This window comes from Bicyclus anynana, chromosome 1 (genome assembly GCF_947172395.1).
Source record: "Bicyclus anynana chromosome 1, ilBicAnyn1.1, whole genome shotgun sequence".
NCBI lineage: Eukaryota > Metazoa > Arthropoda > Insecta > Lepidoptera > Nymphalidae > Bicyclus > Bicyclus anynana.
Window position 1 is genome coordinate 19,363,660 of NC_069083.1, and position 15,221 is coordinate 19,378,880.

At 39.6% G+C, this 15,221-nt stretch overlaps 1 protein-coding gene across 1 annotated transcript in view; it reads right to left on the bottom strand.

The window, feature by feature from the left end:
- The window catches only part of LOC128198171 (cell adhesion molecule Dscam2-like), an 87,844-nt gene that overhangs the window by 23,964 nt on the left and 48,659 nt on the right, over positions 1–15,221 (bottom strand). Inside the window, exons 4-8 of the mRNA XM_052882094.1 lie at positions 2,272–2,414; positions 2,084–2,221; positions 1,895–2,032; positions 1,707–1,844; positions 1,518–1,655 (exon numbers count right to left, since the gene is read on the bottom strand). Of these exons, the coding sequence (XP_052738054.1) occupies positions 1,518–1,655; positions 1,707–1,844; positions 1,895–2,032; positions 2,084–2,221; positions 2,272–2,414 (695 nt within the window). The remainder of the gene's footprint in view (positions 1–1,517; positions 1,656–1,706; positions 1,845–1,894; positions 2,033–2,083; positions 2,222–2,271; positions 2,415–15,221) is intronic.

Here is a 15,221-nt window from a genome sequence, read left to right on the forward strand (position 1 = left end):
CCTTTGCCTGTAAGAAGCCATTTTACTATATTTCAAAAATGCGTATTGTAAGGCTAATCTTGAAAAGTCACGCTAGCATATTTGAATGAGAAGAAACACGTAAACAAATAGATGAAAATTTTCCCAAAGTCTTGTAATAAAAGAGGAATTGTAATAGAGAACACAGTTAATTAGTGATTGAGAATTCGTATGATAGTAATATACTTCTCATCAAATAAAATCAAAACAGTCCGCAAGTACTGTTCAACTGTTTCAATTTTTATGATGAGAAGTATAGTAATTAACTGTCTCCTTGGTCCAGTGGATACTATGTGGTTTCGGATCATGAGGTGTTGAGTTTGAGTCCTAGATCGGGCTATGAACCTGGTATTGCGTCTATCGTTCTTCCGAGAAATTCTCATTAAAATTCTTAGCTCAGAATTGGAACGTACGAGTAAATGTTATTACACCGCTGTACATACATACCGTATCTACACGTAAAACTGTTGGCCCCAGCCACTACTATTAAAATCTGATAGCCAACGTTACCTATATCACTCTAAGCCTCCCAACCCGCATTAGAGCTTCGTGGTGGGTCTAGACTTTAAACCCCTCTCTAATAAGGAGAGAGACCTGGCCCTGTAGTAGGTCGATAAATATAATAAATATTATTTAACTCCTATCTTTAGTAGTCGTTCAGTAGATGACAATATTTCCGCCGCGCATTCTTTACAAAATGGCAGATGGTTCTGTGCCATTTGTTCACCTTTTTTAAGCATTTTTACAACTCTCTACTGACTTCGTTAGTCGAGTCACTCGGATGCGTCGCTTTAACAAGCGACTGCTACTTGATACTAAATGGGTTCGATATATCATCCACCGTGTACGGGATTTTCACCATTAATGCTTTGAATTTATGGTCTAATTTCCCATAGAATGAAAAATTTAATTCTTTCATTTCATTCGTAAAGTAGAGAAATCGAGCAATTTTTAATTCACGTATGTATTTTAAAAGTGAAGGCGTTTAAAATAATAATTGTTCTTGTGATGATAATAATTGTGGGAGGTGAGACGTACTGCGACGTGCTTAACAAAGGGTACCGTGTAAAAGAGAAGAGGGATAAAAGCGACGCGTAGTTTTTGCAATCAGTCAACTTTGACGTGTTTTTGCAAAACGTTTATGAATGTTGACTACAAAGGAAAATTAAAATGTGGTTGTTGAGTTGAGGGGATTCAGGAATGTTAAATTTTTACTTTCAGGCATTGATTCGTGCAGCATATTTATATTTATTGGTTAATTTACTTGTCCAGATTCTTTAGCGTTGATTAAGCAAAGTAATTAATTACCTCACCATACTCACACACACATACCCAAAGTCTAATAAATATACCTAGCTGAGCCGTGTGGAACGGCAGCGTGCTGTGCACGTCCTGCCGGTACTGCAGCGCGCCGAACGGCAGGAACGACAGCGTGCCGTTGTCCGACACTTGTCCGTCGAGCAGTGACACGTCTCACAGTGAGCGGAAGGTGCACTGACCTGCCTGCGTGCGCATGTCGCGCGACACCACGGCGCCGTGCGAGTTGTGCGCGCGGCAGCGGTACACCGTGCTGTGCACGTCCTGCCGGTACTGCAGCGCGCCGAACGGCAGGAACGACAGCGTGCCGTTGTCCGACACTTGTCCGTCGAGCAGTGACACGTCTCACAGTGAGCGGAAGGTGCACTGACCTGCCTGCGTGCGCATGTCGCGCGACACCACGGCGCCGTGCGAGTTGTGCGCGCGGCAGCGGTACACCGTGCTGTGCACGTCCTGCCGGTACTGCAGCGCGCCGAACGGCAGGAACGACAGCGTGCCGTTGTCCGACACTTGTCCGTCGAGCAGTGACACGTCCACAGTGAGCGGAAGGTGCACTGACCTGCCTGCGTGCGCATGTCGCGCGACACCACGGCGCCGTGCGAGTTGTGCGCGCGGCAGCGGTACACCGTGCTGTGCACGTCCTGCCGGTACTGCAGCGCGCCGAACGGCAGGAACGACAGCGTGCCGTTGTCCGACACTTGTCCGTCGAGCAGTGACACGTCTCACAGTGAGCGGAAGGTGCACTGACCTGCCTGCGTGCGCATGTCGCGCGACACCACGGCGCCGTGCGAGTTGTGCGCGCGGCAGCGGTACACCGTGCTGTGCACGTCCTGCCGGTACTGCAGCGCGCCGAACGGCAGGAACGACAGCGTGCCGTTGTCCGACACTTGTCCGTCGAGCAGTGACACGTCCACAGTGAGCGGAAGGTGCACTGACCTGCCTGCGTGCGCATGTCGCGCGACACCACGGCGCCGTGCGAGTTGTGCGCGCGGCAGCGGTACACCGTGCTGTGCACGTCCTGCCGGTACTGCAGCGCGCCGAACGGCAGGAACGACAGCGTGCCGTTGTCCAACACTTGTCTGTCAACAAAATGATAATTATTTGTAGCTGCATCACGAGAATACATCCTATCTATTCTGTCGGAGAAAACTTCGTCAATACTCTTAAAATATTTTTTAGTAAAAATATAAATTTATAGAACAGGCAGGTACTGACAGTAAAATAATAAGAGATCTAGAGTTATTACTTAGCTAGTTATCTATATATAGTACAAAGTGTTTGCAGTGTTATACAAACACAAACAAAACAAGTAGTAGTGTCAGCAGGCACAAAAGACTATATCTGTGGCAGCAAGGAGGTCATTTAACATAAGCTCAAGGTTTCGTGTGAATTTCTATTTATCTACTTTCACGGCAGGAAAAACACGGCTAGTTAATAAATAGAAAGGTAGCATACGCAAAATTTGCAACAATAATTTCTTTTAGTTTGTCTTATTCTATGCGCGAATTCTATGTTTTTCAACTATACCATCATCGTGAACTTAGATCTCCTACTAAAAGCCATTACTTCACTACACACCGTTATGAATGTCGTTAAATGTTCCCAAAATTAAAACCGAAAACAAAACAGAGAGGTCCACACGTGAGGCAACAACAAAGAGGTGTTTCCGCCTCGTTCCTCGGATTCACTCGCGTCAACTAACTCCCTATCCGCTTTAAATATTCGCGCGACCCGCAGCGGCGTTCCAATTACAAGCACCCTGTATTTTTTGGTGTGTTGTTATTTTAGTTTAACATTGCTGTTATAATACTATTACATGTTCAACTTCGCTATACAAGGTCCTTTAGGATTAAAGTCACGGGTCAGCCTTAATAAAATGACATTAAAATTGAGCTTCTATTTAAAATAAAATCTGTAGAAACTTTGAGCTGAGAAATCAGTAGTGTTACATCCCCGCACCACGGAAGGCACAGTAAACTCTTGACCCATCAATATGCACATCATGGTCTCCCCATTACCAGTTAAAGTTGATAACGTGAACCAAAGACTTCACAACTTAGATCTCAAAATGTATTGGATTATTTATAGTCTACAAGAGTCAGTAAAGCAAACACGTTGTTGGTGACTACTAATCGACTATCCGGCAGTTGCTAGAAACAATATTCTAATCAGAAATCTTAGACGCACGGTGAAAAGAATGCTAAGATATTTGTCTAGTCTGTTTCATTTTAATCGGGGTTTCCATTCTGCCTAGATACTTCCACCAAACCCAACTGAAGTGGAAAAGATACTCGTACGATACACCACAGTGGTCGTCCATTCCTGTTTCCTATCCATTCATTCGTCGCCATGTTGAATTTGGCGTGACGTCATGACATCTGTGAAACTCGACACCCGGCACTTCTCCGGTCAACAAACTACAAAACAAATGTAACATTTACGCTACACGGATTCAATCGCCCCTTTTTTCAGCCGCCCCTCAAATATGCACTACGTAGCTTTAAATATTCCAGCTGTTCAGAGCCCTCGACTCCAATTACAAGCACCCTGTATTTTTTGCTCCTACGCGCTACGCCGTGAGCCTTAATTCCACCTCATCCTTTTTTTCACGTAACAGGAAATGAAAGACTGGAGGCTGGAATAATTTAGATGCGACTTTTATAAGTACATTTGAGGCTCGTTTTTAATCTTCGGGCACAATTTATGAAGTCCATTGAATTTCCGATTTTATTTTAGGATACACAACCCTGGAGGTTGTGAGGGGGGATATTGTATACAACATTTTACTTCTCAGGATATAATTACAAGATCCCAAAACATTAGATCCTCTGACAACACCGACAGTTGCAACTGACAGCTGTCGACTCAAAAACAAAATTACGAGAGAGACTGAAATCGGCCGGGATATTGAAAAAAAAATTAGGGCATTCTCAAAATTATAGTGCAAATATTGGAATAACTCTGTTTGATGCTTTTAATTTTATTTTTATTAAGTTCTTGTTTTTACACCTATGCGTTTTTTTATGAACATATTATTTAGTAGAGATTTTTATTTTTAATTTGCCTCGCGAAATCTGTCTCAACTTTCAGTAGCCAAACTCTAGCAGCTAACATAATTACTATCAATCTGCTTGTATAAATATCTGCATACAACTATGTTAATGACCACGACCACAACATTCCCAATGTAATTGGAGTCTCGTTAAAATCTCCCAAATATACCGGCGCGTAACTCGAGGGCGACAACCTCGCTTGCTAAAAACTATTTTCTGTAAAAAATATTTCCGTAAAATTTTTGCAGCGCGACATTGCGAGCCCTTTGAGTATTCGCAACCGCTCACTCTAATTAATGCGTAGATACTTAGTTCAAACTTGCAGTTGAAAATGTATCCACGAAAATAAAAATAAGGCACTTTTTATTTTAAAATAACTCGTTCATTACAGTTAATGAAAGTACTAGCGGACGCCCGCGACTTCGTTCGCGTGGAATTCAGTTTTCACAAATCCCGCGGGAACCATGGATTTTTCTGGGATGAAAGTAGCCTACATGTTAATCCAGAGTAAAATCTATTTTCATTCCAAATTTTAGCCAAATCGCTTTACTAGCAGTAGCTTTCAGCGTAAAAGAGAAACAAACATACTTACACACTTACACACAAACTTTCGTTTTTATAATATTAGTGTGATAGTGTGATGTGATGTAGGCCTGAATATTATTTAGCTATAAGATTTTTGCCAACAGCTTGGCTTGGTTTATTGTTTTGACTCTGTAAATCGATTTTATTACAGAGTCTCGTGTTAGTAAAAATTTCTACAGATAAGCAATAAATAAATAAATGATAAAGTTCTAAAACGAATAGTTATAAGATTTGAGCCATGGTGTGAGATCGTCACCCGTCGTCGATCGCAACATCTTTTACATCTAGGATCCGAAACTATCGAATACTTCGATAGCCCGCAATTTAAATGCCACACACACACACATACACACACATTACAGTGAACCCTGTGGATTTTATAGGATTAATTTACTTAACGTTTAAAAGGACTTTTGTTAATATATAAGTAATACGAGTAATTAGAAATTAATCAAGGTCAATTTAATTAATTGTTTAACACCAGCAAGAGTTCAACAACTCGAAGGTCTCACCCCGCAGAAACCACATAAACTTTTATTTTTGACACAAGTCGCGGCAGCGCTCCAACGGCTTAATTAATAAATTTCCACCCCCCTCTTACCCCCCGGAGTCTAATTGGCTGCTCGTTTAATTGCCCCCCTGAGAATGTCACTAGCTAGATTAAAACTCAAGATGAAAAAATTAGAATTAAAAAATTTAACTTTTAACATTTATTAAGTACGAGTATCTATATCCTCCGTGAGGCGTTAACCTCATGTATGAGAGTCGCGAGTCTTGACCATCTCTACCTCTTAACTTTGTCTTTAAGATCTTATGCTATCGTATTCTATCTCCGGATATTCGGAGAGCATCGTAGACAGAGGACTCGGGTGTAATGCGGACCGGTCAGACCAACGCATCGAGCTGCGCCCTCACGGACTTTTTTCTTCCACCTTGCCAGGAACAACATTTTTTTTCAGATTATGTCAATCATTCACGGTATTTCGAAGTTATAAGTAGTTGAGACATGGCACTCTTGGCCATCCCGATCCTTCTTCGAATGTCCCGTCACGATCACACGAGAGTAATTCGAGTTAAGGAGTTTTCTCGGACCAAGGCGCGTTTCAAACTCTCGTAACTTTAATTGCAAGTTTTTGACTTTTTTAAAACGTTCGACTAAACGAATTTTGACTGGTAAGTCAGGTAGTTTACATATTGATGAACTCTCATACAAACATGTAAAACTTAAAGTTTTCCTTCGCTTCGTCGGCTAAAGTGTTTTCGCGATAGCTGATGCATCGCGTGATATAATATGCACAAAACATCGCTGAACTCTCCACCTGAACAGAAGGAATACCTAATGTTATGCACTTTGAACATTCTTATAAACAACCTACTGAATAGTTTATCGAGTGGGTACGTTCGCAGGCCAAGAAATTGAGAAAGAAGTTAGTTTATTCAATAAAAAAGTCACGAAACGAAAAAGAGTACAAAACTACCTATAGGACTGACGATGTAATGTTTAGCAATGGATACTTACATTCAAAATAATCAATACATACATATAAATAAAATAAAAGCGTATGTATATGATTTAAAAATAACTGTGTATTTTCAAGTGCTTAGAGCTATGTACACGATACTAAAATGCCTTTCTGTTTGTTCGGGCTAATCTTTGGAATGGCTGAACCGATTTTAATGGAAAAATAGAGGAGGTTATGGAGCAACTTATAGACCAAGACCCTGCGATAGCCAGACATACGTCATTTTAGGTTGAAAGACAAGACTGAATGTTTGTCAGCCTGCCGCCTACTATAGGTATGGTACCCGACTAGGGAGTTTGAATCGTGGTGGCTTTTGAACGTAGCAGGTTTTAAGGGTCCAGATCATAAGGGACTTGGTCCCTGGACCTTTTGTTGACTGATTCTGTGAGACCTATTCCATATTTTATATAAAGTAATAGTTGTCTATTAAAATTTTGCCAAAGAAGTAAGATATAATTGTACAAATAAAAGCCTCCAATATTAACGTTATTCCCAGTATAAAACATCTGACATATTTTATGCTACAAATAATATAATTTTACTAACAACCGCTAATTGAACCTGAATAAGTAGGTAGTAGTTATTCAATTATAATATTATCGATTCCCGATACAAGTTTCGGCCTATTAACCACAGAGTAACTTATTATTATTACGTACATGTCTGCTGTGCCAAGTATAACGGGTAATAACGTTTTATGCCATGTATAGTCGATATTACCCAATTATATATAAATATAGATTATAAATCGTAGATATCATGTATGACTTGACCTATAAGGTCAAAGGAAAATGGTAAAGGTATGAGCCAGATTAATGAAGAATGACATGAATGGGGAAGGGGTAAAAAGTAGAAAAACTTTAGGTACATAGAAATGCTGTTAGAAATTCAAAGGGGAAGTTATGGTTTTCCTTGTTGACGATGTACGCTAGTAAGGTGGAAAACCATTAAAAAGGAATGATTTTTGAGAAAATCGGAATTCGGAAAAATTTCAAAAATATTTCCAAGCTTTGTAGCAATATTTTTTGGGATAAATGGAGTTGTAAAGCTGTCTAAAGTCATTTACTGTGCGAAAAAATATTCTATTCGCTAGGGACATATAAATATAATTTTGTTTATAACATTTGGAAGGAACATGATCTACATCATCAGTAGGTAAATACATCTGTAATTTTTTTGCGATTTTTGCCATCATCTGTTTTGTTTGCCCAATTGGTGGATAGACAGACAACAGAGTAATTCTGGTGTTCCGATTTGTTTCCGTTTGAGGTACTTCTATCAGGCCCTTTTTCGCACTTGACCGTTTGAGATGCGTGACACTAAAAGCTAAAATAAAATCAGTAAACAGTAACTGTTACCGCAAAGTCACGTAAAGTTTTAGCTTATAAGTGAGCAACTGAGCAGGCTCTATAATAGACGTATCTTATACCACGCGGTTGTCTTCGCTACGCGGCGCGCCCTAGGGAAATGTTCGGCTGGGCCTGCACACCTCGAATTTATCTGAAAACGTTATTTTCGGGGCATCAACTATGCATAGGTGCCTATAACCTGAAATGTTTGTATGCCTCGGTAACTTCTGTCGAACTAAAACGTCGGTGGAATACACGAGTATTCTTATTTTTTTTCACCAAGCTTGGGAATTGTTTCATTAAAAAAAAGGAAAGAAAACACTTGTTTGCATTTTTTCTTAAATATTGAATGGAAGGGGCGCTACTTTTCAGAAGCTCATTATGGATAATGATCCTCTGCAAAAAACCTACAGTTACAAACTATAACACCATAAAACCCAACAAAATCTCTCTGCGTGCGTTTTACTCTGCTTTCGGAACATACTCTATAATCATCAATTGCATACAATACAACAAAAATAAGTATTTATACATCAGACGTCCGCGATTACGCCAGCATGGAAACCTAACTTCAAATAATTCCGACACTTCAAACAAAACCACATTTTGTATACCTAAACTTCCCTCATGAATCTTTCTATTGAAAAACTGCATGACATCTCCTTAGTAGTTCCCGAACTAAGCGCGAACAGACTGACAAACGCAGCGGACGACTTTGTTTTAATGTGTAAGTGTATAGATTTTAAAGACCTATTAAAATAATTATACGTCTAAAATTAAAAAAATCTATTGAAAGCAATTATATCGTAAAACCAATCAAGACTCATTGAAAAAATGTCTCTTCAAGAAAATGGCGTCACGTAGAAACTCCATCTCGAACGGAAATTGGAGATAAAGCTCTTGAGCACGTTCAGGAGAAGTCCAAACAAGATTGACCCTCTATTGCCTAATGTAAGTAACTCATAAGAAATGAGTAAAGAATTTTTAAATTCTAGATTCTAGAGACACAAGAAGATGTTTCAAGGTTAGTTGAAAGTTTTCCATTGCTTATTTTATTGTTTTTCTATACTAATATTATAAAGAGGTAAAGTTTGTAAGTTTGTAAGTTTGTAAGTTTGTAAGTTTGTAACAATTTTTTGAAATGGGGTAATCTTCGGAACTACTGGACCGATTTTAAAAATTCTTTCACCAGTAGAATGCTACGTTATCGGGGAGTGCTATAGGCTATATTTTATATTTCTATCATATATAACTACTAAGATATCGCGGGTTTTCTCTTACAGGTCAGACCGAAAAACTTACTTATTCGCATGCGCTGCCTCAACCATTGCGTATAACTGAAATAAATGTATGGAGGCTTTTTGAACCTTTAAAAGTTCTACAAAAAAGTCCGCGACACCATATATCTATCTTTTATATTTTAGCAGATATAGTACCTTTAGTACTTTAATAAATTATTTAAATTTTAAACTAATGTTTACGTCATTATTTACACAACTAAACTTAAATCCTTATCAAAATAAATGATTTAATAATCACAAGGATATTATAGAGATAAGATTTGCCCTTTACAGTATGTTAATTAGTTATATAGTTTCGGAGATAATACAAAATTTCTGAAAGTCGCAGAAATGCCGCTATATGACGCCCCGCGGTTTCAATTACGTGGTTCCCGTTCCCGTATGAATATGAGGACCAAACATAGCCTATGACACTCGCAAATAATGTAGCTTTCTATTGGTAAAAGAATTTTCCAAATCGGTCCAGTAGATCCAGAGATTACCCCCGACAACCACACAAACTTTACCTCTTTATAGTATTAGCATAGAAGTCGCTTGGGAAATTATAGTCTTTTGGTCATAGCACCACGCACAAAAGGCTGGACCAATTTTGCTGAGGGTAGGGATAGGATAGAGGTAGGGGTAGTGTAGGGTAGGGGCAAGGTAGAGGTAGGGGAAGGATATGGAACGTATAGGGTAGGGTAGGGTGGGGGTAAGGTACGGGTAGGGTAGGGTGGGGGTAAGGTACGGGTAGGGTAGGGGTAGGATACGGGTAGAGTAGGGTTAGGGTAGGGATAAGGTAGGGGTAGGGAAGGGTTAGGGTTAGTGGTAGGGTAGGAGTAAGGTAGGGGTAGGGTAGGGGTAGATTAGGGGTAGGGTAGGATAGGGTATGGATAGGGTATGGATAGGTTACGGGTAGGGTTAGGGTAGGGTAAGGTGGGGGGGGAAGGGTTAGCGTTAGCGGTAGGGTAGGAGTAAGGTAGGGGTAGGGTAGGGTAGGGTAGGGTTGGGTAGGTTTACGAGCAGGGTAAGGTAGAGGTAGAGAAGTTTACATCAATTTTTACGCGGACGAAGTCGCGGGCGTCCGCTAGTATTTTATAAGAAAGTTGAAAAACAATTGGTTTGTAAATACTCACAGAGCCCAAGAGCGCGTAAGTGGGTGGTGGGACTCCCTCGAGCCTTGGAGAAATCGTTTAGCCTTAAGTCTGGGTCGTTATCGTTATCATCTGATAGTGTGTTGGTTCTATATATTCGTCTACGATTTCAAGCGTAAGGTGTTAACAATAAGGTGGACCGAGGACATCAAGCGTGTTGCAGGGAGCCGCTGGATACTGGCGGCTCGAGACCGTTGTGTTTAGAAGGCATGCAAGAGGCCTATGACCATCGGATGACAGTGATGATGATGTTGAGTGTGGTGGTTAAACTGGCTCGTTGGTCCAGTGGTTAACCTATGTGGCTTGGGGATATCGAGTTCTTGGGTCAGGTTATGAAATACTGAACTTTCCTTTCTTTTAAGAAATAACACCCCGCACCTCGGAGAATATGTTAAGCTGCCGAACTTTATCATCTGAGAGTTAAAGATCGTTAAAGAGTTTAGGACTATCACCCTGACCCGCATTAGAGCAGAGTGATTGAGTCTAACCTCTATATCCTCCTTTAGGAAGGGACGCCTGACCCTGCAGTGGGCCGTTCTATTAATAGGTTCATAACGACGGTAAAGGATTAATGTTAACCTGTTTACAAACGGTGGAATACTATTAATCGGTTAAAATTTTGTTCCTCGTTTATCACTTAGCGTAGGATACCCCCATTATTGGTACTTTTGAGCATTAAATAAGAATTTAAAGTGGTAATTTAGTCTATGGAACCCTACACTGTACGGCACGACACGCACTTGGCAAGTTTTTTAATTTAAATATATATAATATTTTTAAGTATGACGTAACGTTCATATTAGGTGAAACAAAGGGCGCGTGAGTGTGTGACTCTCATGTAATACATTATGCAAGGTTAGCAGCTTCTCCCGCCACCTGAAGGTTCCCATGTAGCGACAATTGTAATATTCGGCAGGCTCGTGAGGAACGCCGCAAGGCATAAGCTTATAACGATTTATTCATGAGCCCAAACTATTAAATCGTCTCTGAAAACGGAATAATACAATATTGTCTTAATTCATGTATTATTTTGAAGTACCATGCAAGGGTTAATACACGAACATAACTAAATAAGTAGAAACAGATTCATGTGCATAGTATTTTATTATTATTTATTGAGTATTAGTTTTTAACATTAGAGTTGCTTGCCGCGTCCGTTAGTATTAATATAGTGTAGTCAGGATTTTTTGAGGTAATCTACTGAGGTAACTATTCAAAAACAAATTAAAAGTAATATTTTTCAGCAATTATTTTATACTGTTGTTTTATCGTTCATGTAAACTTACATGTTCCATACGTATATATAAATATAACTGTATAGTCAATCCCGAGTATCATCGATAAAAAGGTCAAGTGCGCCTCCTATAGCTTGCACCACGCGGCGCTCCCTCCGCCAATGTTCACGGGCTAATGCTCAAAGGGCAGCGTCATTAGGACACGTCTCGCAGAGGGCCCTCGAGGAGCCCTACAATAGCAATAGCAATCTATTCTGTCAGCGCTCCTCGCTGCCGGAATAAAATAGGTAGGTATGTTAGACGTTACTGACATATGCTTTTTTTTTGTATAGATGTTAACTAATAATTTCTACCTTCGGAAGTGTCAGACACAAGCGTTTGATACACAGACAGGCGCGTTGGTACGTAACTGACGGAAATATGTAGCCAATGTAGCCAATCACAGGCCGTATCATCGGCCTGTGATTGGCTACACATACGTGATACGTCTTCCTCTGTATCCTTCTCAATAACTTAACAACGCATTCTACTGCGTTGACATTCCTTCACGATAATCACACAAAGGCATCAGTGTTGTCATTTCACTATCATCGAAAAGCAAACCGTCTTCCTACCCCATCTAAGTACTACGATATTCTAGTCTTTTAAATTAAATAGTTTTTCGCTTGGAACACTGAATGTTTTACAATAATGTCTGGTTGTTGATAATACATTATGATATATAACTTATTTTCTATTGCGCTTGTATTGCTTTTTATGTTTATATTTTTATCTCTCGATAGTCGTTTTCCGTTTGTTAAATAGTGATAGTGATCAAGAAGTTAAGTAGTGAGTCAGTGAATTCAGCGAGTGAGTGAGTTATCGTCCGGTTAGTATTGCATTGTTAGTTACTTGGCAGGGAACCAATACAAGCGGAGAAGGGGAGTATTCGCTAACTGTAAAAGGATCCTTGCACCCTGCTACTAGCGGTTGCCAGTCCGTGATTCCACTCGTGCTGTGCTAAGCGATAGTTAATCCTGGTTTACATCTGATAGTATCAGCGCTGTACTTGATCAATATTGTAGTTAGAGGGTAGAACTGTAGAAATAAGATAAGTGATCATTGATAGTGTTATTTTGTGTATTTGTCATCCCTGACGTAAAGTGTAGAACCTAGTCGAGGCATACCACAATATCCCGATATTTAGCCCGTGAGATTTAATCTTACTCCGATAATCAGAACTGAAATTTAGTCAGTTCCCCGACAAATATTAAATTACTTATTTCAAGTGAGCTTTCATACAAGTTTTAAATCGTCTATCATTATGTCTCTGCTACCGACCACTCACTCACCCACTCACGCTCTAACTCGCACTTATAAAGGCAGTCCAAACTGCGCCAGTTTTGTTTACTTGTTTATAATATCGAATTAGTTGTCTCGTCACTATACTACAGGCCAACTCGAGGTGAATTGTTAGAAATGAAGGTAGAAAATATCATTTCACAACATAGTTATTTTAAATTATTTATTATTTGTTTATAAAACGTTATTCTTATTAATATAATCTGTTTTCATCAATTCAAGAACAAGTTAATTATAATTTTTTACTAGATGTGAAATGATTAGCGATTAATACCCTCATTTGTAATTAGTTTGTTGGTAAATAGTACACAGCGAGTAGGGCTGTAGGTGAGAGGGCCGCTGTGACGAAATACGTTTTGGAAAGTATTATTACTTTGCGTAACATCATGAAGTCATAAGCTCTTTAATATAACAATGAGAGGGGCGAGGGCGTTAAGGGGGGGGGACCAATTCCGAAAGCAATTTCTTCATTTTTCCACTGTTTCCTTTGAAAACACAACGGAAAATTATATTCTACTCGAAGCTGTGTGGGAACCGCCAGATGATTATTCATTATCGGATTATTTTGTGCCGCTTTGAAGCCGTCCGCAAAAATGTTTGGTCAGCAAATTCTATACAAACGCTTTAATATTTTTTTTTCTATCGAATTTTTAGAATTGCATTTATAATAAATAAAATTGGGGTCTGGCAAATGCAATTGATAGATTTTAATGTGAGCTGACGATTGAAACTAAAACACACGTATTTTCTCTCAGTTAAGAGTTATACTCAAAACTGTCCGTATTTTCGTGTACGGCCAAGTTACTTGTAAATGTACAGTAGATAAATGATATGTTATCTCCAGACTTACGGACCTGAACTTGAAACTTTCCAATACTTACGTCCTACAGGGTGGTTTCGAACGAGGATAATGTAATTAAAATTTGAGATTAAAGAAATGAGCACAAGCTTTTCAATCTAAACATTGAAACCGGATGTTTATGTTTAAAATAACATTTATGATAGAAAATACTTCTATCATAATAATAAATCTTCGGATTGGGTTATCGAATAATTCAACATTTTATGTTGAATTATATAACCAAATCGAACATATCAATTTTCAAACGAAAAACAAACACATCATACCCATTCCATTATTCATTATGTAATGTTTATTTTGTTACTCCGTAGTTTAAAGTTACGATGCCACAGACGGACGCACAGGTTCACAGGCACACACGTCACACTTTCAACCCCCTCTTGCTTACGTCAGCGACTAATACTTATCCCCTGCAAGTTCACTTAACCTATTTCAACAAAGCTTAACCCGATGGAGTAACAGCCTGCGAGAGTCAGACTATCTACATTGTTGAATGATTGTCATCGTATGCTGCTACTATCGTATGCTGTTTCAATTCCTTACTTACTTCGTTTAAGGTTACGCGATAGTCACAGTATGAAAATATTGAAAATGGAGTTTGGGCTATGGCGGCTTTGGTGGGTAATAGGTTTCACGGCTCCAAATTCCTCAATCGTCCTAGTTTAATATGCATTTTGAAGTGATAACTTCGGGAGGGTAAACCGCTAGGTAACGTAACGCGTTACAGCGCCACTCTGCCCACCTTGCGCTCGCGATTAAAACAACTTAGATTAGTTTAAGTTATCACTTAGCGCGCCATCGTGTTTTTTTATACTCTTAGGAGTGTAAGGGATCACGTTCCCAGTTGCCAGACTGGGAACGTGATCGTAGAATAACTTCGTGGCGACCCTTCGCTAGAGACCCTTAAAGTTAGCTCTTTAACTTTTTGAAGTGATAACTTGTTATGGGAGGATAAACCGGTTCGTAACGTAACGAGTTACGGCGCCACTTTATTTGGCTTCCCTTTCTCTCACGCTTACGGCAGCAGAATCTGCCTTCAGGTATGAGGTATGTGTGACTATCACAGGTTGCAATAGTTTTTGTTCGCCGCTCGTCCCAGCGCCGGCTACGTAGATAAACGACACGTCACAGCGAGATTTACATTTTACGTTGTTGTTTCGTTCTCGTGTTTCTTCTCTGTTATTTCTCTTTGTTTTGTTAGTCTCATCTGTGTTGTTTTGTTGACTCCAATTCTAGATTATGTGTCTATAGAGGAATGGATGGATCACGAATACAATTATGCAAGTTTTTTTTAATGTATTTAAATGAAGAGTATGCGAATAGTAAAGCAATTTTGTAGAAATAACAGTATATCTGCGATCATTACGATCGCAGATATACTGTTACTGTTCGGAGCTACAGAGATTTAAAGGATTATATTAGCGGCAAAAATTGCCATGGATCGCTCCGTACTAAAAGGCGCGAAGGAATGACATCGTTGGAAGAGATCGTTAGATTTCTATGG